General features: G+C 46.5%; 1 protein-coding gene across 3 annotated transcripts in view; it reads right to left on the bottom strand.

The window, feature by feature from the left end:
* The window catches only part of FGF12 (fibroblast growth factor 12), a 211,366-nt gene that overhangs the window by 70,971 nt on the left and 114,744 nt on the right, over window positions 1-25,651 (bottom strand). For 2 of the 3 annotated variants that reach the window (XM_051626683.1, XM_051626684.1), the window contains exon 2: window positions 3,436-3,546. In XM_051626683.1, coding sequence (XP_051482643.1) covers window positions 3,436-3,546 — 111 coding nt within the window. Of the gene's footprint in view, window positions 1-3,435; window positions 3,547-23,196; window positions 23,437-25,651 lie in introns of those variants that run through there. The other variant, XM_051626682.1, reaches the window with a different exon arrangement.

The following is a 25,651-nucleotide window of genomic DNA, read 5'->3' as shown; positions in this document are numbered from 1 at the left end:
GAGGAGCTAAATTAATTTATATCAGGTGATGTGTTGTGGAGCAGGGCATTTGTGCTATACATAAGGACGAATTAATGGAGGATACAATAGGCAACAGCAGCCTCAGTGCACCATAATATGGGGAGGTTTAAGATCCTAGGGAGTGGGGAAGGCTGCTAACGTGATCGAGAGCCTGTGGTGCAACATACGAAAGAAGAAACTGAGGAAATAAGGTTTGCTTAGCTCAAAGAAGCTAGAGACACACCGCTCTGAGGGAAACATAATGAAAGGACAAGAGGCAGTAGACAAAAGCCTCAGAAAGAAATTATGACTGGATATAAAGAAAATTCTCCACAATGAGAACAGTGCAGCATTGAAAACAGAGAGGGTATGAAGATATGGAATAGGTCATTCCTGGAGACATCTGAAACAACAAGACAAGGCTCTGTGCAGCTGAAAATAACCCAGCTCCAAGTAGGATGCTGAACTGGAGACCTCCAGAGGCTTCTCCAGCCTTAATCTTTTTGTATTTCTGGCTAGAAAGCCCCAAAGAATATCCTACATATGCCTGTTTCCACCTGGTCAGTACAGGTGACCTATTCTTTACATACTGTCCATTTACTGAGGGTTTTCAGACATTCAGCAGGATTATGCTGGCAAATGAAGGAGTCCAGTTGCTCTCACAAAGAAGGGATATTACCCTGCTCAGCCCAGGAAAGAGCTATAACAAAGCAAGCACTGACAGCAACAGTCAGCCCTGAAAGACTGTTTGAGATCATTGGAGTTGGAAACAAAAGCTACTGCCCAAATCCAGGTTCATATATAACATTATTAATTAAGAACATACATAAGGGCCTCATACACCATGAAACTGCACTCTGATTAGAATAAAATTCTTTATGTATCCCTATGCAAGTAGGCAGAGTATCTGTCTTCTTCCTCACATTAAGATGGCGTGCCTTTCACTGCATGGTATAAGGAACAGATGTCCCAAGAGCTGTTTCCTGGGAAGCTGGCTGGGTGCCCACTCAAATGCCATTAGAACTTGGCTTCTGGGCTTTTTTTCCCCCCCTCTTTTTCTTTAAGTGAGAGGAAGTAGAAAATAAATGCCATCAGCCTCTCCAGAACACACAAAATGGGCACCAGATAAAGTAAAAATTGCTTAAATATTAGCAGTTCCTCTTATATAAACAACTGGGGTTTTTTTATTAGAACCTGTAATTGCTTCAGATGTATCTGAGGAACATGTCGTGTCTCATTTGAAATGTTTATTTTGCAAGAGTAAACCAACATAATGTATTCCATGAAAATTAAGCTTTCTTTCATAATGCTAATTTGAATAGCTAGTATTCAGCTACAGAACACAGAACCAACGTATGGGACATGGTGCTCCCTGTGTATTAACTGTGCCAGCGTGATCTATGCATGGAGAATAGATGATCGTCCAGAGTGGAAAGGACTCTGCTGGTGCTATCACAATTACCCTTGTCTCCCAGTGGATGTGAATTAACCAACCCTTCTCCAGGGATAGGGAAATATCTGAGTTTTTGATGAGTTTTGCCCTTGCACAGAAATACTGTACTGTACTACTAGGTTAGAAACCTGCTAGAGAAATATTTTAAAGCAGAAAATATTAGTGAAGTAAATCTGCAAGAGGTTCACCTAGACAAGCAAGTGTTGACTTTTCTGGTTAAAAACTGAGGTATTCAAGGAAAGGAAACTAACTGGAAGCTTTATATAATAAAAATTGTTATGAAGGACAGTCTGTGAAAAAAAGTTAAACAAAACTGAATAATGCACATTCTTAATTTCATTTTCAGGAGCCAAATTTTATCAGAGTGGATTTTTATTTCTCTTTTGATACCCCTGAGATCAGGGGATGGGGAATACTTCAGCTTCAGTCTTCTCCCAAAAACTTCACTAAACTTTCCAACACAGCCCATGACTTTGAGCAAGTGGTTTGGCACCTTTCAGCTAGATGCCTCCTGTCCCATCAAGCTGCCAAGGCAGGGCTGCCATCCCACCAAATAAATTCACGGTCTAGAAATGCCCTTCAGTCCACCTATTTCCCATTACAAGGACTGGGTGGAAGTAGCTCACAAGCATTCAGCACCTTGCCAAACTGATCTCTAACATTTCTAATGGGATACATAAAAAAAAAAAAAGCTGTTCGGGTGATGAGAGCCCAAACTCAGTTATGGGGACTCCAGAGGTTCCCCTGCACCCACCAAGTGCAGCCAGAGGCAGCTTCCCTTGTCTCTCCTGCAAGGCTGAAATATTGCAGAACTGCTCTTACATTTTATTCTCCTCTGCTGTTTTATCTATGCTTCAATTTAAGCTCATTAGTTTGTTGTTTGGTCCTCACTAATAGGTGAGGGTAATGAGTCCCTGTCATCTCTAGCAGCTCTTCCCATGTCATTGACAAACAGGCTTCCAAAGGGATTTTCTGCAGACTGAAAACATTCCATGTCTTCCTTTAAGAAAAAGCAGCTAAAAGGACCCAACACTGGTTCATTACTTGCCCACTAAAGCCCACTGAACCCATCCCATGTGTTGGTGTTTGCCTGAGAAAATCAGAGAGCCAGAGTCTTCTTGGAGAAAGAAGTGGCACAGTGAGCTTCAAACCAGCATATGATGACCCAAATCAAGACTGGAATCCTACTCTGCTAATGCAGTGTGTGGCAAAGGATCTGAGCTTCAGATACTGTCCTCTCAGAAGCATCAATCTGAGGTCTATGAAATGAAGAGATGCTGTAGAAAATATCCTTTGACCTTTTGAGGAGCTTTGGTATTGAAAAAAAAACTACTTTAGCAAAAGGAAGATTGGCTACTGCTTTGCATTTGTTTAAACTAACAAGGCTCCTGCCCATGAAAATAACTTTCAAACCTATGTGGCTCTGTTGTGCTTTGCTGTCCTTTTTTGGAAAACATGAACACAACACATTTGAACAGGGGTTTGGAAGGTGACCTCCTTTGGAAACATGATTCAATACCATCAGCCTTGATATTAGTGTCAAAGCACTAGGACTTCAGTGAACAGCTGGTTTTCTCCAGCCTCGAAATTCCTGATGCTTGCTGAATTTTTCAGGATAAAGCAGTGAAAACAATTCTCTCCTCTTCTCCTTGGAGAGAGAATTCCCCGTATCCTTTATCCACATGGCATGTGTATAAATATAATCTCCTTTCTTTTCTGGCAGCAATTCAAATCATGGGTTTTATTCTCCACCCCACCCAGATGGCAGATACAGAATCGGGGCAGGAGGGAAGAAGATTGGAGAGGAAACATATGAAATTATACAGGCAAGATTTAAAGGGGAAGGATAGACAGAAAAATGTGCAGAGAACAGCTGGCTTCTTCCTAATTTGATCTTTTCAAAAATAAAGCTGCACAAGTAAGACCCACTAGGTGATGTATTTGATTGCAATTGGGTTGCAAAACAGGCTAATTTTTCTTACTGTAGTCACTGTTTTCGTCCTTGGTCCCATCAATTGTACCATCTGGGTGCATCTGCAGGAAGTATTCCTGCTGGCTGAATAACCTTGTCACAATTCCTTTCAGCTGGGGTTCTGCAAAAAAAATAATAAATTATTATTAGATATACCTAACTTGCAGCAAGTAGCAAGAGTCCCAATTTGCTTGGCCCCCATTAAGCCCTGAGTAAATGTAGAAGTGCTTGGCAGATAAGACAGCTTTCTGCAATTCTTTTCAAGTGTGGTTCTAACATATTCATATATACATAGACATACAGGTAAATAAAACGGAGATTGGATGAACAGGTAAAATGCAATGCCTAGTTAGTGCAGCAGAAAGGAACAGATTTGTGGAACACAGCTTCACTGGAAGTTCCCTACCAACTGAGAGCCTTTGGACAGCTTAAGTATTCTGAATATGCCACTTGTTCAGAAGACTATTTGCTAGCAGCATTGCAAATAATTTGCTTATTGTTTCTTACTCTGTCTGTGAAGCCAACCACCTTGCTTTCCATATGACCAGTTCACTACCCTGCAATTCCAGTTTTATGCCAATGAAAGTCTCTTTACTATGATGGTGCAATAGTAGTGTAAAACCAAAGTATCCGAGTTCTGAATCAGGCTGCCCAAGCCCAACTGTGTAGGACTCAAGGAGCAAAATCCTGAGAGGATCAGATGCAAGACTCCTTCAAAAATGACCTCTAAAGTATTTGTGGGCACCTTAAAATGACTGTTTTAAAATCCTGTGTGTTCCTCTCTCCCAAAACACATGCCACATCCCCCGGTAGATGAAAATCACTCTCTGCCTTTAGCAGAGTCCTGTCTCAGCCCCTGTACATCATGCACCAGCTGTGGAGTGGCCCAAGGCTTCCCTATTGCCTCTGCAACATTTTGTATCTGTGCTGAAGAGGAAAATGAGAATGTGAAAATAACAGAAACAGTTTGAAGTTCACATGCCAGAGGTCTGCAGCATTACTGCCTGTCTGCCTGCCATCCAACCAATCAAACCCGAATTAAGAGGTCAAAAAGAAACTCAATTTTAATCATGCAAGTCTTAATTTGTCATAGGCACTGCTTCTGGCAAGCAAGCTAGCTGGCTGCATGCAAACAGACACACTAGTGGGAAGGCAGAGATCTTCCTCTGAGTTTGTAGTTTATGTGACCACCCACCAAAAGTAAATAAGTAAGACCTAGTTATTGCTGGCTCAATAGACAGGAAAAAAGCCAGTGTAGCATACTAAAATCTCACCACCCTCCCATCTATCCTACCTCCAGTGAGGCTGTTTAGTAAGCCATAGTCCTTACGTAACTCTGGTCACATTGTGTGTTAAGTGTTTGCATTAGGAGCCCCAATCTCTAATGATTTTGCACTGTGCTTTGCACAGCTTCCATGTGAGGACATCACTATGGGCCTGTGCTTCTGCATGAGCAAACCCCCTGCAGCGAGTGGGTTGCAAACAGGCTGCTGGTGAAAAGGCTTCCAGCTTTGGAAACCCCTTCCCACCAGTCAGGGCAGATTCAGGTACTATTTCCTAGCTACAAAAGCTGCAGAATAAATAGGTATCAGCTGGTTTCTGTGCTGCCTTTAAAAAGTGATTTCATAGCAACAAGAGTATTGTAGGCTGCAGGCAGGCTTTTTTCCAGCAAGACTCAACTCTGGGACAGTAAATAAGTACAATTGTACCAGCCATCTATTGAGAACTAAGTCAGTCAAGTCAATATATGTCAAATTGAGACACAAATTGAGATAAGTGATTTGCTTTCTTCTTACCAAAATGAAATATCTATGTTGTTGAATACAGAAGCTTGATTTAACTTAATTTTCTAACATGCCCATCAAAGCTAGAGCAATTGAAAAGCAGGCACAAATGACTGCACCACCTTCACCCAGCCTGTCCCCTTCCTCCCTTTCATCTAATACCACAATAGTAAAAGCACTAATACTCTGATGAGTATTATTATACTGGTTTAGTATATATTTATATGTAATATATATATATTTAGCATACTAGATTAGTATATTCATCACCTCTCTGATGAGACCTATGTCTGAGTCCCTGAATGAGTCTTAGCCTCATTTTCAGTTGGTTCCCTTGGCAATTAAGGACGGTGGGATACCCCAATAAGTCAGAACAAAAGGCAGCAAGACAAGGAACTTTTCACATTTTAGCAATAAAAAAAAAAAAAAAGGAAGAAAACAAGCCCTCCCAGAAGGCAGTATTCCCAGTGCTAACTGGAGAACTGAGAGGAAAAAATAAAAACCCACAAACTCAGTACTTTTAGTTCTCTAAAGCGCCCACAATGATACTGCTCTAGAGCAATTTAAGGAGCAATACTGCATTATGCACTTTGCATCATGCACTTGGGATAAACCTATTCTTGCCACTCAGGCTCCTTCATGCATTCTTTTATTTTGCTGTAATAACAGCTTTCCCTACAGAACTGGAACTGAACTAATGTGAGCAAGACTTCAGCACCAACTTAACATCTCCCTAAACACAAAGTCAAGTACTTTAAAATAAATATAAGAAGTTATGACTGCCTTGATCCTAAAGTGCCAGCTAAACACAAAAGATTTCCACACAGTATGTATTTCCACTGCAGACCCCATGCTATTAAGAGTATAATTCAATACAAAAAGGGTTATTTTTTTACCCTTAGTTTATAAGTAATACTGTTACAAGTCAAGGCACTTACTTTAAAAATCCTGTTCTGGTTGCTCGTACACAGGTGTTCAGGCCTGGGCTTTGCTGGACAAAGCTCAGTGGACTGTCTCCTCATGCAGATGCAGTGAGCTGAAATCCTCCAAATATGGTGCTCACCAAGGATGACAAAGATCATGTCCAGGAAGCAGTCCCAGAACAGACCAATAAGAGTAGCAGAAAGTAGGAGCTAACCCATAGCTCCATTCCTAGTTGCAGCATCTGCCAGGTTACAGGTTCTCCCTAGGCTGAAGACATGGCCCTCAGCTCATGACCTTTCCTAGAGCAGTCATCCAACAACCAACTCACAGCAGAACCCCTGAAAGGCATCCTGCTTGCTCCCCATCAGGCCAAACTCAGCTTTGTCTGCCCTGCTTTTAACTTTCTGAGCCCTTTGACACAGCTGAGGCTAACTAAGTCATGATCCGAAAGCTAATCCCCTTCTCTCTACTTAAATGGTAACATGATGCTGCCATTATTCATTTCAGCTGTCCTGCTGCTGACCCTTAGAGTCACCACAGTTCACCACCAGCTGCTGTGCTCCCTGCCTAATTGTACAGTGATTTTTCACTCTCCTGGGGCTTGCCAAGGACACCATAGGTGCAGGCTACTCACACATCCTTTGTTTATCTCCAGGAACATGCTCACAGAAGTCCAGGGGATCATGTCCAAATCAGCTACCCCAGAGAACCACATCCCTCACCCCCAAACCACAGGTGTTGCTAAAGGTATTTTCTGTGTGCTATGGGAAAAAGATGAAGAGCTCTGGCAGGGATCACTGGCAGAAATGCTTCTTATCAGAAATGTCACTGGCTCTTTAGTGACCTCTCTTAGTTCTGCTACTTGAAGTGAATACAGAACTCACCCTATTAACTGCAAAATGGAGAACACACAAGCAGGATAACTCCCCTTAATGCAGAGAGGAGCCCTACACTCTATCAGGCACTGTAGGGTGGCTCAATCCAATCCAAACCCTGTGCTCTGGAGGACCAAGGACCAGGGCCCAGCACTAATTTCCAGCAGCAACTCCCTCCATCAGGGGGGGCAGCCTGCCACGGCCTCAGTTCTTGCTGGTCTCAAAATACCTCCCACGATGGAACGCGACTGCCTGAGGCTGCAGCGAGCCAGGCCCCCCCCGCTTTGCCTTGGGCTGGGAAATGTAAAGGGACTCAGCAAGACCCTACTCACAGAAGTCACCAAAATTAGAACTCTCCAAGTTAGTGGTAGGGATCTCAGAGGGGCTGCTTCTTCACCCCCTCTTGGAAAGACGAAGGGCTTAATGACCTTTTGGGGACTGGGCCACTGGCTCCACGGATTCTTGTAACTCACAGCGATGCTCTGGTTGGCAGGTAGGCCCCCATTTGAGGTTGCTGGTGCAGAACTGCTTTTAAATCCACTCCAGAAGTTACTGTGTGGGTGCTGGTGGTACTGTCTGTTGGTTATGGCAGAAACTGAAGCTCTGGGCATTACTGTTCTCTGAGCAACAAGCTGTCAACCAACAGAGGACACTGCTAGCTTAGATGGCGAGCGGCCATTTTATATTCAGCAACCTGCAACGAGGTAGAAGGAAGGTACCTACTGTGTAATTGTGACAGGAGACTTGCCCACTTGCTTGCTCTCTTTTTCTGCAGCAGGACACACTCTGACTCAATGCCTCTGCCTGGCCTTAGCACAGCAGGGCTGTCAAAGGATGCCAGCAGCAGGCTCCCAAAACAGCCCTTCTGGTACCTGCTAAGGACATTGGTCTGGCAAAGGGAAAAACATCTCCCGCCCTGATCTGAACCCCGGCCAGGCAAACTGCTGCCTCTCTTCCGTGCAACAGTTTTGCTGACTTTAAACAAGGGACTTGTAACACATCTCAGGAGCATATTTCACCTAAAATGTTCTTTAAACATTAGTTTATTGCCATTAAACATTTTAACCTGGAATTTACACATTCCATTATTCTTACTTTCTCTCAGCCAGGCTGCGGCTGTCATACCGGGAGGCTGATACACGATTCACCCAACCAGCACTCAAATCCTTAGCACAGCAAAACCAACATTCCAGACAGAGCGTAAACTGCTCCTAATTTACTTAGATTAACTCTGTGTTTAAAGTGCAACAACAGAACCTGCAGTTCCTCTCCCCTGAAAAGGACGGGCTCCAGAACACTTGATAAGCCAAATACTGCAAACACATGCAGACAGAGAAGGGCACTGAAATCCCTCCTTCAGAAGTACAGTATTAATGAAGGCTTGTATTAACTCGGCACAAAAAATACAGCAGTGAGCTCCATGCAGATTACTATGGTGACAGGGATCAGCACAGAACTTGGGGAGAAAGAGAAGATGAAAAGCTGAGGGGAAAAAAAATATCCTGGCATTTTTTTTCCACCCAGGAGCTGCTAAGTTCTCCAGGGTGTTTGGAGTTCAGATGAAGTTGCTGTCTCTAATTAAATGCATCACTTTCAGCCTAAGTTTAATAGCTCAGCTCACTAGGATGATTCACTGAATCCACCCAAACTGGGAAGCTCAGGAATAACAGCACTTGCAGCTGCAACAGGAGCTGCTGCCCTTGAAAACAAGAGGTGCATTCCCCCTGGGCTGAACACCTTGCCCAACTCTCCCAGGCTGTGACCACAGCAGAGCATGGGCCTTTAGCAGACGCTGTGCACAGTGTCTGTGCCTGCACCTGCAGTAAGCCACGCACGAAACAGGTTGAAGCCTCCTGAGCCACCCATGGGGATCCTGGAGGACACTCAAACTGTGTCACTTGTGTGGGATGCTAGGAAATACGTCTGCAAAGTGCTGAGCATTTTCAGCTCCGACGGGAGTCACCGAGTACAGAAAAGCACACAGACAGAGGCAAGGAGGACATTTCCCAGCTCCAGCAAAATGTTTCTGCTGTTTCTGTGGCTAAACAAAGGAAGATTGTTTGGAGGAGAAGGACACGCTCTGTCTTGAGGAAGCCTAGGTGGCATTCAGCCTGTAGCATCTCAAGGAACAGGCACAGAAAGGCCAAATGAACTGCAGAGTTGAAGGAAGTGAGCAGCCCTGGTGGGTATTTGCATTTGGACCCCTCCTCAGGCTGCCTGCACTGAGGTCAAGTCACTGTGGTCAACAGTGGCTGCCCAAGAATCAGAAGGGGCTCTGCAGCAAAGCTGGACATCCAGGCCCACCATGCAAAGCAGCCATGAACCCCTTCAGTTTAGACACAGCCATTCAGCTTAACACACAGGCACATCACTCAGTCTGTGAGTAGGATGGAGACATGTAAACATGAGATTGTGACTCTGGTGGCACCGAACAATTGATCCCAACTAATTTCCTGACGATGCAGAATGAAGGCCATGCCCAGCTCCAGTTCAACATTATTACAGGGTTAGCATCACCTTCCAACTACAGGGAGATTTTGAGAAGAAAATTACTCTGGGGCAACAGGACTGTGTGTCATGCTCATGTATTTACTCATCTCAAGTGTGGATCCCCACCCAGGGCTAATAACAACAGAGAGACAACTGGTGTTTCCAGGATGCATTACACAAAATAACAGCCTGGGCTGACAGGGACAGACTTGGCATTTGAAGGACAAGCTTCTGAAAATGGCATTCCCCTAACTCAGAAAGATGATGGGCTCAAGCCAATGACAGCACCCATCACAGCAATCACCTCCTGTCACCATCAGTGAGTCACTAGAGCAGAATGGCACCTTGTAGGCAAAAAGAACATCCAGAGAAGTGATTTCTTTTCCTGTGCTGATGCCTGCAAGGAGGAATAGCAATTAGTCCTCCAGCAGTGAGCACAGCTGCCTGCCTGCACCCGTCTACCAAAAAGCAGACATGTGCAGAGCTCTGAACTATACCTGCTTTGCTCTTACAAAATGAGTGCCCCCAGGGATATCTATTTCCCATTTGTAGAGTAGGTGGAAAGGATGTGGTTGCACAGCACAGGCATTCATGCAGACTCTTCCATGTCTAGGGAATCCGCTTTACACGGATATTAATAGAAGTCCAAGGTAAGGGGCAGAAAAAGGAATCATATTAAGCACTGAAAATGGGGGGTGCAACATGGGACCACTGCTACCAGTCTTCTCAAGACCATCTTTTTCCTAGGAGCCTGTGCATGTTAGGACTTAAGAGAAGTCACCCTGCAGCTCACTTCTTCTCCCAGCTCCTGACAACCATGTGATAGCCATCTAAGGTCCAAGGCTCAAGGACAAAGAAGTCCAAAGTCTTGGAAGAGTTTTTTTGGAAAATAAATGCCAAACTAATATAGGATACACAAGCTACTGATTTTGAGCAGTTCCTGCACACAAGCTATGGACAAGACATCTCCATCTCCAGCACTGCAGGACCAAAAGATGCCCCCAAAGACTATTGCAAGTGAAAGCAGTGGGCTGCCAAGTGGAAGAGGACTAACTGCCACTAGTTATTTTGGAACAGAATTGCTGAGTGTGGGTGAGACAGTCTAGATGAATATTTTGTTAAAAAATTCAGAGTAAGAACAGCTGAAGTTATACACAAACTCTATCTCATTAATGGGGGGGGGGAGGGGAAAGGATATCTGAAAATGTTAAAAGTTTTTATTTTATTTTTCAAGACAAAGTTTTGTTTGGAAATTTAATGAAAAAAAAAACACGTTAAAATAGTGGGAGATAAAAACCAAACTTTCATTTAAAGTAGACTGAAATACTGCATTGGATCTGAATCATTTTATCCCCACAAACTTATTTTATTTGACCAGAGAACTAAAAAAATCAATTCTTCATACAGCTACACTCCTAGGTTTGTCTCTGTCTCCTCCAGGACATGGTTTGTGTTGCTCTGTTGATCCAGTGTGTTTTAACAGCAGTCAGAATTTCAAAACTTTTCCCTTTAAAGAGCAATCTTCTACACCTGTATTGACTTGAGCTCCAATGAGGTAAAAACCAAAGCCTGATAGAAATAGAAAGCACAACAGACAGATGTAAGGCTCTTCCAGAATTTATGCAGGGTGAGCTTTTTCAGGGAAGGGAATTAAAAAGATGAGAAGTTTAATGGAAAAGTAGTTGCAGCTACAGCTCCTGAGCTGTCATTTTCCAGCAGAGTCAATGCCTTGGCTACTGAAGGTTAAAGCATGCTCATAAGTATGGATAGCAGAGCCTGCAAGATATAGTATTTATTTTGAGGAATACCCTGCAATTATTCCTGACATATTGTATAATTAGCCACAATTACAGCATATTCACCCAGAGCAAAACAGAGGATAGCATAAATATGACATGTGAGCCTACAATCATGGAGAGCATTTCATCTGGGTGCAAACATGACTCCATGAACTGAGCATGAGTCCCTTCATGGCAGCTTCTGCCTGGCTCTAGGGGCTGTGCCAGCTCCTGAGTGGGCACTCACAAAGGGGGAACATGGGGAGTAAAACCCACACCTTCCCCACACCAGTGCCAGAAGCTCGAGGGCTGCATGATGGTTTAGCAAACAAGTACCCTGCCCCACAAAGCTTTTGGGTGGAGGGATGGTTGAGCTCAAGGCACTGGGGAAGAGGGGGCCACAGCTATGCTGTCCCCAAGGGAGGTGGGAAGGCAGGCTTGGAGGATGATGCCTGGAAATGTTGCATGCTGGGCTTTACTGGAGCTGGACAGAGGGAGAAATGGAAAAATAGCCCTGCCCTCTTCCCATGCTTGCAGCACCCTACAAACAGGGATGGAGGGGGAGAGATTTTCCTACAGGACCCAGTCACCCTGAGAAGTCCTAAGGAGTTGTTTGATGGGTCAGAAATCCTGGACAATCTTGTGGCAGTGCTTGGCTGCTTGTACAGTTAGAAAGGCTGTGTTTATTTTGGTGACTTCAGTGTGCAACATACAATTTCTTCACTGTGAATTAAGCAGATTTCTTCCTGTTTTCCCACAAAGATCTAGGATGCATATTAGGAAATTTGTCCTACCTAGAATTGGTTCATGGGAGGGTGTAAGAACAGGTTAAAGAAATGCCTGTGTGGGAGATGTACGTCTGCTGTCAGTGCAGGGCTGCAGCTGGACTACTCAACCTCGGGGGTCCCTTCAGACTTGCTTCTAGGAGACCATGACTTGGTGACCTTGTCACACTTCTGCACCCCAAGTTTGTTCCAGGGCTCAATGACAGAGTCCCCAGCGCCCCTTGCCTTGAAGTGCTCCACACAAGGCACCAGTTCACTAACAGTCCTCAGACAAGCAGAGCAGATACCATCCCTGCTGTTCACGCCTGCCACGGCACCGTGATTTGTGCTATTCTCAGATGCTAAATCTCTCTGCTTCCCCCCATCAATCCAACAGGCCTGAAATACTGCAGAAATGCTGAGAAGTCCCTCACACAAACAAAACACGCTATGGAGATGACTACATCATTCTTCCACCCAGCTCTGCATGCCTGGAAAAGTAATTTCATCAAAATAGAAAACAGACAGAACATGCTACAAACAAGCACTGAGCAGAAATTATTCACTACAGATGCTATCAGTCTTGGGGGGGTACCTGGTCCTACCAACAGCAGCACACGAAAGAGCCCTGGGTAATCAGTGGAAGGCAACTCAGGGTAAAATTCCTGGTTCCCAGTGTCCCTCTGCAAGCACTCAGTAACACCAAGCAATAACATCCCTTTTTGCTAGTCTTCCTCACACACTCCCTCAGTCCTCTTGCAAAGGTATGAGAGGTGTGAGACTTCTGTATTTAACAGGTAATGAGCCTGTGATGTGGAAATACTAAAGCTTGAATCAGTCAAGTTATATGGTTAGCACTTTTTTTTTACTTAATGCACTAATGCAGGTTTAGCCTTCCTGCAGTCATTTGCAAGCATTTTTTGACCCAACATCATGTTACTAAATTTTCAACAAATGTTACATGATACCCAAATGGATAAAGAAAATGTGCTGCCCGTGCCACTCTGGTTTGAAATTACACTGCATTTCAAAGAGCAAGATCATGCTAAAAATGGTCCAAAGTCACCAAGGTCTTTATTCTTTCTACTTTGCTTTGTGAAAATACACTTTCTTTTTACCCACAAAATGATTTTAATTTTCCATCTAAGTCAGTTTCCTTCAGCCTAGTGATAACACACTGTAAGAAAGCCAACATCTGCCTCATTCCATCTAAAGCTCTGTTGTAAATAAGGATGGTGTTTCATACCTCACTAACAAACACCTTGTTCCCGATGTCGGGCAGCCCTGAGGACTCCAGCAAGACAGGCAGGTTCACCAGCTGCCCCGTTGCCATCTCGTGAGAGAGATGTAACCAGTGAGCTCTCTCCCCAGGGATGTGAGTGCTCAGGATGACACAGTGCAGATGGAGTGAAAACAGAAAATCTGCCTCTCCAACAGGTCTCTCTGAACACAGCTCCTGCTCCTCCAGCTGCCCAGGATCCACTTGCTGGATCAGGACTCAGGAGCTTGCTAACTTCATCTGGTGGATTCTAATCATCGGGGTTTAGGTCTAAAACTTAAAATTTATTTAATGGAAAGCAGAGCTGTGATTTTTAAGAAACAACAAAAACAAAAACAAACAGTAGAAGAAATGCTTGAGGAAGTGGAGAAGACAGGGGTGGTGTAGAAGGAAATTAAATAAAAGCCCAAACAAACGTTTATAAATTTTTAAATAACGATGCCGTTTGGCAGCCAGCAGTCAGACCCTATACTGAAGAGCATGAAACCAAATTATAAAAAGCCCGCAGAGAATCAATGGTTATGCCACACGCTCCACCAGCCCTGTTAGCCACAGCCACAGAAGATCCCCGCGGGAGCCGGTCCCCGCAGGAGCCCACGCGAACGGCTGCAGGTCGATAACTGAGGCAGAGGCACAGGCAGCCAGTGACTCAGCCCCGGATCCTGTTACAGGAGCTGTGCCAGGGAAAACACCAGCTCAGAGCAGGTGGACAGTCCAAGCCCCTCACCTGCCAACATGTAATCCCTCCATCTCCTGCAGCCCATCGGCTCCCAAGCCCCTGGGGAGCCTCCTTCAGCAACGGCCGTGCGCTTCCCAGTCCTGTGTGGTCCCTGGAAGCCAAAACCACTGTGCCTTTTTGCTTATTTCTACTGCTTTTCAATTTTCTGGAAGATGTGCACTGGCTTTTTGCAGCTTGGCTTCACTTGCAGCAGTCCCATACTGCTTGACCTTTTGCAAACTGACTTGCTTTGGGGAATGAAGGAAATGTATTTATTTGGCAGTTTGGGCAATATGGGTGGCAGCTGCTAAGCAAAGAAACTCTGTGCAGCCGGCAAGGGGAGGAGATTGCAAACTCTGCTGTTCTAGATAAATATCAATTAAGTGAACATGTTCTATTAACCCCAAGCACTGGCTCTTTTCTTCCTTCATTTTAATTCAAAATGCTTCAATGTTTCAAGAAAGGAATGTTTGGGTTTGGTTTTTTTTCATTTTTATCATTACTGCAATCAGCTTTCAGCTGGGAAAAAGGAACAAGAGAATTATATTGCCTCTCTGTGGATATTTTGGCAGTTCACAGCACGTAGGTGTTCACTGGATGTAATACTTCCCCTTACAGGGCACGCTGTTGGAGGGATAGATACAGAGGAGACAGATGCCAGAGGAGAAAGCTCTGCACAGTGTGCTCCATGGGCACTGCTGCGTCACAGGGGAAACTCTTTGTTCTCCATCACTGTAGTGACTGTATCTAGCCCTGGATCTTCATCCATTGGAGGCAACCAGACGTTTCACATCTCCCCTTTTCTGACATCTATCAGTGGAGTCAAGAACTCCAAACATCAGCTATCGCATTGAAAAGGCCCCGGAAAGAAGCACAGGCAGGAGGCAACAGAACTGCCCCCCTCCTTTCACCACAGCTGCCCACCTTCTGGCCAGAGAAGTGCCACAGGTCCCCAGCTAAGCATTTCTCTTTGGGAACATGACAGAGCTGAGGACCATCCAAAGTAGAGTTTATCCTTGTGCTCAGTAACACTGAAGGAGAAGGGGGCACTGATGCAAGGCAGACCCTGAAGGAGGTGTCCCCCCTTCCACCTGCATGCAAATTCAGGTACAACAGAGGTACATGTTGCTAAGAACAGAGTTACTATTGCTACCTCCCCCCGCCCTGATCCAAGTCAGTCTCTGCACAAGTTCTCAATATTCCTCCAAACTCAGAGCTCTGCCAGGAGCAGTACAACCCTGTACGACTTCTTCTTAGCAGGACGCCAGACACAGTGTCACAGTCATTTTTCCATGATAGCGGGGGAAAGGGACAAACCCCAGTTCAGTACTTGAAACGCAGCAGATATTGCCTGTGCTGCAGCGTGGGGGATGGCAAAGCCAGAGTGGTCTGCCTGAACAGTAAACACCACAGTCATGTTCCACAGCTCTAGAAAGCTGCCTTCTGGTTTACCATTTTAAAAATGTGTTGTAGCTGCTCTTTTCAGAGACAGTCCTGTCAGGAAGCTGTAGCCCTACAGCCCTGCTACTGTGCTGCAAAAATTCAGTATCCACGTTGACTCTCCTCAAAGCACAACCCCCTCCTTTAAAAATAATTTATTCCAGGAGGCCCCACTAGCAGTGTTTTCTGGATGAGGGCACAAAGCATGTCCATGCCTCTACTACAGGTTATAATAGAGACACAAAGTAAAACCAGCCTCCAGAAATTCTGAGTTATTTCAGGATTCTGCTACATATCAGAACAGGATAAAGATAAAACAAACAGAAAGGATAAAACATCAGAAAGGATGATGTATTAATTCACTGTGTTAGCTAGAGAATAGAAACAAACCATGTATTAAATAGGGGAACAGAATATAAATATACTGTTTGTTCTCTGAAAAACTGCAGTGTGTGCAGCCCATGTCCGGGGTAGATGATTTTGGTACAGGTCACTTCACCAGAGGCTTCCAAGTCTGAGGCACAACAATAATGCAGCCACGGCAATGGCTGCATTTGGACTAGGTGATGTATGGAAACATATGTGTATTTAAAGGTTAGTTCTTTGGAGCTCTCTCCCTGAAGCTGCTTTTCTCTTCTGTACCCTTGGTCACCTTCTGCCAAGCCACGAAGCTTGCAAATATGAAAGGGATGTCAATCTCTTACATGTTTTTCTTGTTAAAATTCTTGTATTTATTTTAATAGGAATAAATCACAGCTTGGCTTCAACTGTGCAGGACTAGGAAATTCCCAGAAATAACGAATACATGACTGTTCAAAAGGATGGATCAAATGGAACAAATGCCAGAGAGACAGAGCAAACACCTACCTGGCCACTGTGCTATGGGGCAGTTCATGGTGTGCCCATTTGGGGAGGGGAAAGAAGGAAGATAAGCCCAAGCGAGTCTACAGTTGCTCCTCAACATCCTGAAACTCATTACTATATTTGTTTCTCACAGGAGTGAGATTCTTTCAATCTCTCTAGCTCCCATGGCAGCTCTGCTCTCCACACTGCCTCAGTGAAACTGTTGAAATTATTATTATTATTTTAATAGATGCCTTATCTGTTAAAATATGCAGTATATGGTCTACTGAAATTATTCTAAACTTATGCTGAATCCAGCAAAGCAAAAAAGGAAAGAAGAAAATCTTGTCTTCATTTCAGTTATTTTTGGTACTCAAGCTTTTGGATTTTTATTTCAAACTATCGTTTCATTTAGAAGTATACCTGAAAGTTAAAGAAAAATACACACATAAAAATCCTTCAAATGAAATTGCATCTTTTCTTACCCCGAAAAAATATGTTATATCAGTCAACGATAAACTGATTTATATGTGTTTTTTATTTTATGGGGAGGGAAAATAATCACTCATTAATCTTTTTTCACCCTGACTTTTCCATTTGGTTGGTGACGGAGGAATCAATCATTTGTATCGCTCTAATGGTGAGCCTCCTCTGCTAGCTAATGATTTTCACTGCTCCCACAAGTACAGTTACCCCTGAGGCCGTGGGGAAAGAACTCTAGGGGCTTGAGTAACTTCCACAGTCCAGAACTAGCATGAGTTACTCACTGACATTCTCACCCACAAGCTGTGTTGCGAAGTGAGCTGACCACTGAGTTCTCCATGGTCTGGAGTGAGGCAGGAGCCTGTAATTCTTCTCCAGATTTAGGAGCCAGAGAGCTCAGAGTTGCTATCTGAATCCCCCCCCTCCCTCCACCCCATAACCTAGCACAGACACACACCGTGACAGTCACCACATCTGCAAGTCACGAACCAGGGCGACACCACCCCCGGGGATCAGTTTGATAAAAAGAAACCCATCTGCTGAGCTGTCACGAGCAGGAGGAAACCTTTTCTCCACTCCTGATTATTTCAGCATCCATTAGCACCAGTGGGTGCAGAAGGAGCTTAGAGCACCAACGGCAGACCTCACCAACAAGGAGGATGGATGCCCTCAAAGCTCTGTCCCCTCCCCTTGATGATACCCAGGCTCCTGTTTGGTTGCCCCCTTGGAATACATGCCCTCACCTCAGCTCGTCCTTCTCTCGCTGGCAAGGGCATGCCAGGAATTCCAGGCATTTCTACTCCTTCCCAACTGCTCCTTAGAGATAGGGCACAGCACCAAATCCTGCAGAGCAGCAGGCAGAAGAATGTGATGGACCCCCCTGGAGTGGGTGCACACTCAGACATGCACACATACGCTCTGGAAAAGTGCTGGGATCCAGCCTGAATCCTACTGCAGGCAGCAGCTCTGTGCTGGGATTGTGTAGCCATTAGGACACAGTAGCAACAGAGGAGCCAAATTAGAGAATCACAGAATCTTAGAGGTTGGAAGGGACCTTGAAAGATCATCTAGTCCAACCCCCCTGCCAGAGCAGGATCACCTAGAGCACATCACACAGGAACGTGTCCAGGTGGGTTTTCAATGTCTGCAGCAAAGGAGACTCCACAACCTCTCTGGGCAGCCTGTTCCAGGGCTCTGTGACTCTCACAGTAAAGAAGTTTTTTCTGATGTTTACATGGAACCTCCTATGTTCCAGTTTGCACCCGTTGACCCTTGTCCTATCACTAGACATCACTGAAAAAAGCCTGACTCCGTCCTCCTGACACTCGCCCTTAATGTATTTGTAAACATTCATGAGGTCGCCCCTCAGTCTCCTCCAAGCTAAAGTGACCCAGCTCCCTCAACCTTTCCTCATAAGGGAGATGTTCCACTCCCTGTATCATTTCTGTGGCTCTGCACTGGACTCTTTCAAGCAGTTCCCTGTCCTTGAACTGAGGGGCCCAGAACTGGACACAACATTCCAGATGCAGCCTCACCAATGCAGAATAGAGGGAGAGGAGAACCCCCCTTGACCTACTACCCTTTCTAATACACCCCGGGATGCCATTGGCCTTCTTGGCTACAAGGGCACACTGCTGGCTCATGGGCATCCTCCTGTCTACCAGGACCCCAAGGTCCCTTCTCCCACACTGCTCTCCAGCAGGTCAGCCCCCAACCTGTACTGGTACATGGGGTTGTCCTTCCCCAGATGCAAGACTCTACACTTGCCCTTGTAATTCTACAGGTTAGGCAGATATTACAGGTGTTCTGAGATGAACCACTGCATAAAAGCAGGCAAAGAATATGGCAAATTTAATGGGGCACTAAAAAGGTGTTTTTTACCATGAGCTTCAATCATCATTTTCACTCTGCATGAAATCAGACAGGACTTCAGGATTTAACTCTGGGAATTTAACAGCTTGCAGAGATGACAGACTTCTCAAATGTTCTAAATGAATCTGAATGAACAAAGTCCTTCTGTGTCCTTCAACTAAAGTTGCTCTTATATTTTACTTATACTGCTGCAAAAATGTCTCCATATGTATTTTAAATTCCAAATCTCCATTTATTATTCAAAACAAGAAATACCGCAAAGGGAAAACATGTTTTAAGTGACTGCTTTTTTCTGTGTGCAAGCTGTTTCCTTCACTTTGGAAGAAACCTTTAGAATTCCTTAGGAAAAAACATCCTATCCCTAGAAAAATAAAAACATATATCTAATGGACAGGTTAAAACACACACTCACACACAAAAAATCCCCAACCAACCAACCAACACAAACCCCACAGCTGATTTTTTTTCTTTTTCCTGGGGTAAAAAACCTGTTTGACAGTGAGCTCTGCATTCTGAGCTTGGAAACTCATCTACAGAAGCAATTCCTGAAGGGGCAGAAATGATGCTACACAGTACCTGGCACTGCCTGACCCAAAGCTGCCCGAATTAAACAATTCAAATACAATCTCCCTGAATAATGACACCCTTTCAGTGGGCTTCACTCAGATAAAATTTCCACCAACCCCAACAGACACGTGCCTGATGTTCCAGCCTGTTTCTCTTTACCCCCCTAAACTTCTCAGCTTTGCTGTTCAGTGGCCATGGCATGCTAGAAGTCCATCTCCACCCCTTCTCTTCAGGGTGAGCTCTGCCTGACAAGCTTGTTGGTGAAGCAATGGCCACAGCTTTCGCAAACAAGCTGGACCTACCAGCCCAGGGTTTCCAGCCCATTACAAAATAGCTGAAGAAGGGATGTTCTTGGATGCTTTGATTCAGTGACAAAGGGAATGAAACTACTTGGTTCAACCATTTGTTGGCAGAGAAGTCATGTAGAGAGAGCTGCTTTGTCTAGTCTTCTGCGTTCAACTCCTGTATCTATCATTCTCTAATGAAGGATCCATCTCTTGAACTGGCACCAAAATCCATGCCATACAGCAATTTCTTTTTAATCTTCTATCAAGTTACTATGGTCAGAGCCAAATATATAATTTAATCTTTTCTAGCTATACCTTATACATAAAACCATACAAGTGCTGTTCAACATACACACATTTTGCTTGGTACCAGCACAATTGAGGCCAATGACCTGCATTAATTCATGATAATGAGATTAAACCGGTGTCTCCAAATTTTCAGCTTAGTTCACAGCATTTAGTGTCCTTATTTGGCCTATCTTAAACTGACAAGTCATCTTAAAGCCAAACATATGCAAGAGATAGATAAAAACATAAAGCATGCATGTGACAGAGCTGCCTTTACCCACCAAAAAGGCAGAGGAAACAAGTGCTCATTTTACAACATGGTGCTTATAGCAACCAACAAATGAGATGTTTCTGCAGTTTGTTTTCCCCAGGAGCTGACAGCTGATACAGAAGATGTCCCTGCGTGGACTTGGTTTCCAAAAGCTTGCAAAAACCTGTGACTACTCATGCCTACTGCCAAAGGAGCCTGAACTGCTACTAGATGGGAATTCTCCCTTCCCATAGGAGAGCAGGAATATTTAACAGAATCACAGAATCTCCTGCTTCACACAGGCTACGAAGTGGAGCATAAGGTGTCAACCAATGAACAATAACTCTGCTAACACACACCTCTACTGAATATTTTAGTTACAGCACTGTTTTGAGCCACATATTAAAAAGCACTTAATTGATGTAAGCTCACAGAGTTACTTTTACAAAAGCAAAGAGCAAAGGGAGCATAAATCACCATCAGAATTGTATTTCTGTAATGGTCCAAGTTGCTACAGCTCCACCACTGTCGCTTTGTAAGCTCACTAGCAGTAAGGGGCCCAAAGCACAGCATGCTGGAACAAGCATTGGGAATTAGGTCTGTGTATCAGGCAACAGCTCCATGCCTTCATCTCACCTTCTGTAAAATGGGGAGAATCCTCTCTGTAGCATTTTTCAAATGGGACTGTACCTCTTTTCAACACAGATGCTTCTCACATTCCTTTCACTGACTTGCAAACTACTAAGCTAGCATATCATGAGGTACGCATAATCACTGGGGTTGAGGGTCACTGCACAATGTATTCACACTTCTTTAAACTAGTTTTAGTTCATTTGCATGTCATTTTCTATGTGTAAGATCACCTCTTCAATGAATAAGTTAACTGGGCACAATACACTCCCTTAATAAACAATCTGAGTAGCAAGAAACCCAGTGGCATGCTGCCTTCTGAGCAGCACACCTGAATCCAGGAATAGGATCCACCAGTGAAATAAATCTCTATTTAAAAGAAGCATATAGGGAACTAAAGTAGACACAGTCCATAGCCTAGGAAAAAACACTTGACTTTTTTTCAAAGCAACTTAATTCCTCTACTTTTTAAATTTTATAAAATTAATATAGTACTGGTTACAAGTGAGTGTTTCTAAAGAGTCAACAGCTCTAAAGACTGAACAGCTCTATTTTTACAGCACTGAGTAGCATTGATCCTTCCTCTAAGTCAACGAAAAGTCTACCTTAAATCACTCTCATCTGTAAGTTATTGAACACCTTCCTCAGCCTGAAAGTCCATGCAAGCTGAGGACGTTCCTAGAATTCATCAATTCTACATAGCATTTAGTGAGTCCAAAGGAGGCAGGACTGGATCTGTGCTGCTCAAAGCCCTGTGGTAGGACCAACAAACAGCCTCACCAACCACACCCTGCTGTAAAAGTCATTCAGGCTTTAATGAGACAAAGCATCTTGAAACCTAGGTAACAGGTCTAGACTCCCCAGCCCTTTTAGCCCTTGAGAGACCTCATTCGATAGCAGATGGAGCTAGGGAGGAAAGAGGAATGGGAAAAGATTTCATGGCTTAGACTCCCAAGTCCCACTCTTAATCCTACAAAGAAGGATTCCCAAGAAAACATGACCACAGTTTTTGGGCAAGGGCCATATTTAGTATGCATTCACAGGATACCAAATATATAGGATGGTCCAGCAAGATGACACCCACTATAACTTTAAGAAGAAGGAAAAAAACCCAATCAACTTTTTTCCTTTAGAATATTTTGAGTCCTGCTATATTTCAGGTATTTTGCATCTTTGTTTGGTGTTTTCAATTAGACCATTAAAGAGTCTGGTTTTCACCACCTAACCCCATGCATTGCAAACCTTGAAGCATTTTGCTAGCTAAATATAGTCCCTGTCCCACGGCCTGTGAATCAGGGACAGAGAGCAATCCAAAAGAGTAATGACTCCTTCACCTTTGTTGATAAATTTAAGAGAAAGTGACCTTCTATGGTGAGAGGTTTTTCCCCTATTTATTTTTGTTCCTCTCTTGAGTACAGGTCATGTACCTCAATCTAAAGACCAGGGGAGCAGCCCTCAGCTAGCTCTGACACCTTGCAGTAGAGTCATGACTGACAGACTTAAGATGTGGAGAAGACGATTCAAGAAGAGACTAATCAACAACAACAAAAAATTAATGTACATGGGAAATACTGGAGGATTACACAGGTCGATGGCACTTCCCTAAGAGCTTCACTTTTTTAACCATGATACTAACAGACTCTTGAGAACAGTACATGTTCACAGCAGCTTCTCAACCCAATCACTGATTTCTTACCTTAATCTTGATTTACAACAGTGAAAAAACAGTGAAAGAAATAAATACTAATTCCACTGAGAAATCACAGAGGACCTAATCTTGCCAGGTACTGAGTTCCCACACCTACCAAGGACAGCTGAAAGCACAACACACTGCTCAGAACTGAAACTGTGGGTGGTGGGACTAGATCGCGGAAATGAGAGCAACACGTACACCAGGGCTGAAGTTTTCCACAAGGAACCAAGACTAAGCACACACACAAAGATCAAGGAAAGTTAAAAAGACTAGACTGAAACGCATGTCTAGGTCCTTGCAAGCTTACTGTTGGGTGCAACAGTCATGCAGCTGCCACCTGGAAAGCTTTCTGAGCTGATGAAATTCCCTATGCAACTCTGCTCAAGAAGTAGCACTTTATGGACCTAGTTACCAAATGGCCATAATTCTAACTGACCCTCACTCAGTTAATCCACTTCCTTGTTGCTGTGCAGAAAACAAGAGAAGACTGTTTGAAAAGCGTATCTACAAGGAAGTGAAAAAATACAATTCTGGGTTAAACTACCAGGGATTAAATGGACGCGTCTCTCCCGCGGGAGGACACGCTCTGTCCACGCGTTGGACAGCCACAGAGCTGCCGGTGCTGGGTGCCCGGCACCCATCCCACCTGCCCGGGGGGCAGACCCGCCAGGCTCCAGGCGAACCTTGAACCTGCAAGCCTGTCCCCAGACGGCACCCGGACACCCCCTCCGGGCAGACATCCCGCTGGGTCCGGGGTGGCTCACCCCGCAGAGCGGGTCCCCACGGCCCCGGCCCGCCGTACTCACCCGGTCTCCTCCTCACCGGCCTTTTCCTGCCGCTGCAGAAGCGCACTTTGCTGAAGACCCCCAGAACGTGCCTCTCGCAGAGGGAGCGTCCGTCCTTGCTGGGGCTGGAGCGGCGCTTGGAGGCGGACACCCGGTCGCTGTTGGACTCCCTCGCCTGCCGCTTCTGCCGGATCAACGAGCTGGCGATAGCCGCTGCCATCGCCGCTCATGGGCCCCCCGCTCCGCTCCGCGCCGCTCCGGGGGGCGCCGCCCGGGCGCTGGGGCCGAGCCCCGCGGGGACAGGGACTCCCCGTTTAACGCGCTGCAGCCCCAAGTCCCGGCTCCGGGGAAGGCTCAACCGGCCAGGCGGAGCAGGGCGCCCGGGCTAACAACCATGGCCGGCCGCTGGACCCCGCTGCCCATGGGTCTGTCCCCGGGGAGCGCAAATCCCGGCGCGGGCAGCCGTCGGCGAGACCCCCGGCCGGGCTAGCAGAGCCCCCGCGCCTTGTAAATCCGGGAGGCGGCTGTCCCGTTGGCAAAGGTCCGCCGGCGGCAGCAGTGTCCAAGGAACGGGGAGCACGGAAGATCCGCGGGTCCCTGCGGTGCTGGTCGGGCGCAGGCGGCGGCACGTCCTCCCGCCGGTCGCCCTCCGGAGAGGGGCTGTGGGCTGAATCAGAGCCCCCGCGGCCCGCGGGCAGCCCCGGCCCCAGCGCGGCGGCTCCAAGGCGCGGCGCAGCAGTGCGCGCACATGGACGCGGCTCCGCTCCGCTCCCGCGGCCGGGCTCAGGGCAAGCCGCCCTGCATCCCTGTTTGCACTCCTCCTCTTCCTCTTTTCCTCCCCTCTCCACACCGCTCCCAGAGACGGCGGGAGAGGAAGGACGAAAAAAACGCCAGGCCAGCAAACAAACCAAAAAGAGGCGATAAAAGAAAATTAAATTTAAAAAGAGAAAAAAAAAAAAAAAAAAAGGAAAAAAAAAAAAGAAGCGCCCCGGCTGCGGGAGCGGGCTCACATCCCCGCAGCTCGGCGCCCCGGGCTCACAGCGCCATGGCTGGCGCAGCTCCCCCAGCCTTGCTCGCCGCCTCTGCCCCGGGAGCGGCTCTCCCCGACGGCAACAACCCACATCGTCCGGCCCGGCGGGAGAGGAGGCCGCGGAGCGCTGGCACCGGGGCAGCCCCGCGCTCGGCTGCCGCGGCGGGAGGAGCGATGCGAGGCGAGGAAGAGGAGGAGGGCGGGGAGGTGCGGCTGCTGCTGCTCCGTGCGGGGCTTAGGATGCTCGGCGGTGCCGCCCGACGGCGGCAGAGCGAGGAGGAGCCGAGCCGCGCCCGCCGCCCGCCCGCATTCTCCGGGCTCGGCGCGAGAGCTGGGGGGTGGAGGAGGAGAAAGGAGGGAGGGGCTGGGGAAGCCCCCCCGGACGCCCACGCCGCGCGGAGCTGCTGCCAAGGCGGCGAGGAGCCCCGCAGCCCTGCGGCGGCCGGGCCGGGCGGGTCGGTGCCGGCAGGGATCTGGGCTCGGGGAGAATTGCAGGTGCTCCCGCTCGCCTTCCTCTACGCAATCCTACGTGATCGAGGTTTGGATGAGAAAAGTCGCGCAGGCAGAGCGAGGCAACTGCAGCTCCTCGGTGGCTCTGCCCCTCCGCCCGGGCAGCCCCCGCACCCCCCCGGGCCGGCCCGTCTCCCCGCGGGCAGCCGGGCTTCCCCGGAGCCGCAGCCCCGCCCGACCCCTCCGAGGGAGCCGCCTGCGACTTGTGCGGCAGCGCCGTAAAGGCTGCCCGGGCACCCAAGCATCAGCCGCCGAGCATCTCCAAGGCTTTGCCCGCTTCTCCGCGGAAGCAGCGGGAGGGTGACAGCCTCCGCATCCCCAGGGCTGCGCTGCCCAGCGGTACCTTGTCTGCGGAGCGCGCAAGCCGGCTGCAGTGGTGGGCACTACCAAGGCTGCCTCTGGTAGCAGCGGTCCCAAGGCAGACCACCTAATCAACAGGTGCTCTACTCGGGGCAACCCGCAGGAGCCGGGCTGGCTCCCTCAAATCTCCCTCATATCTCTGTGTCAGATGCAGAAATACATCTCTGGCTACCCAGAGAAGTAACTGCTGTTGCTGCCGCAAAAAAAATGGTGCTCTCCAGATTTCAGGTTCAAGTAACCTCTAACAAGTGTATATGCAGAAGGTGATGAACAAGATACTTGGGGGTAGTGTACAATAGTCAGGGCAGAGGGGACCTCAGCTGGGAAGAGATCTGCCCCAGCGACACTTCAGTGAATACCAGTCAAAAAATAAGGCTGATCCACTCCTGAATTTGTAGGGGTAAAGCATGTACCCAGTTGAAGAGGGCTCTTCAAACCAACACAGGATGCCATACTGGAAATTACCAACTTCAACAAAATAATCTTTGGAACTACTTCACTGCAAGAATTGAAGCACTAAGCTATTATAATGCATTGGAAAAACAGGCAACTGAAAAAACCCACCCACAATGTCCA

This window comes from Apus apus, chromosome 8 (assembly GCF_020740795.1).
Source record: "Apus apus isolate bApuApu2 chromosome 8, bApuApu2.pri.cur, whole genome shotgun sequence".
Taxonomy (NCBI): domain Eukaryota; kingdom Metazoa; phylum Chordata; class Aves; order Apodiformes; family Apodidae; genus Apus; species Apus apus.
This window is presented reverse-complemented; position numbering and strand designations above follow the sequence as displayed.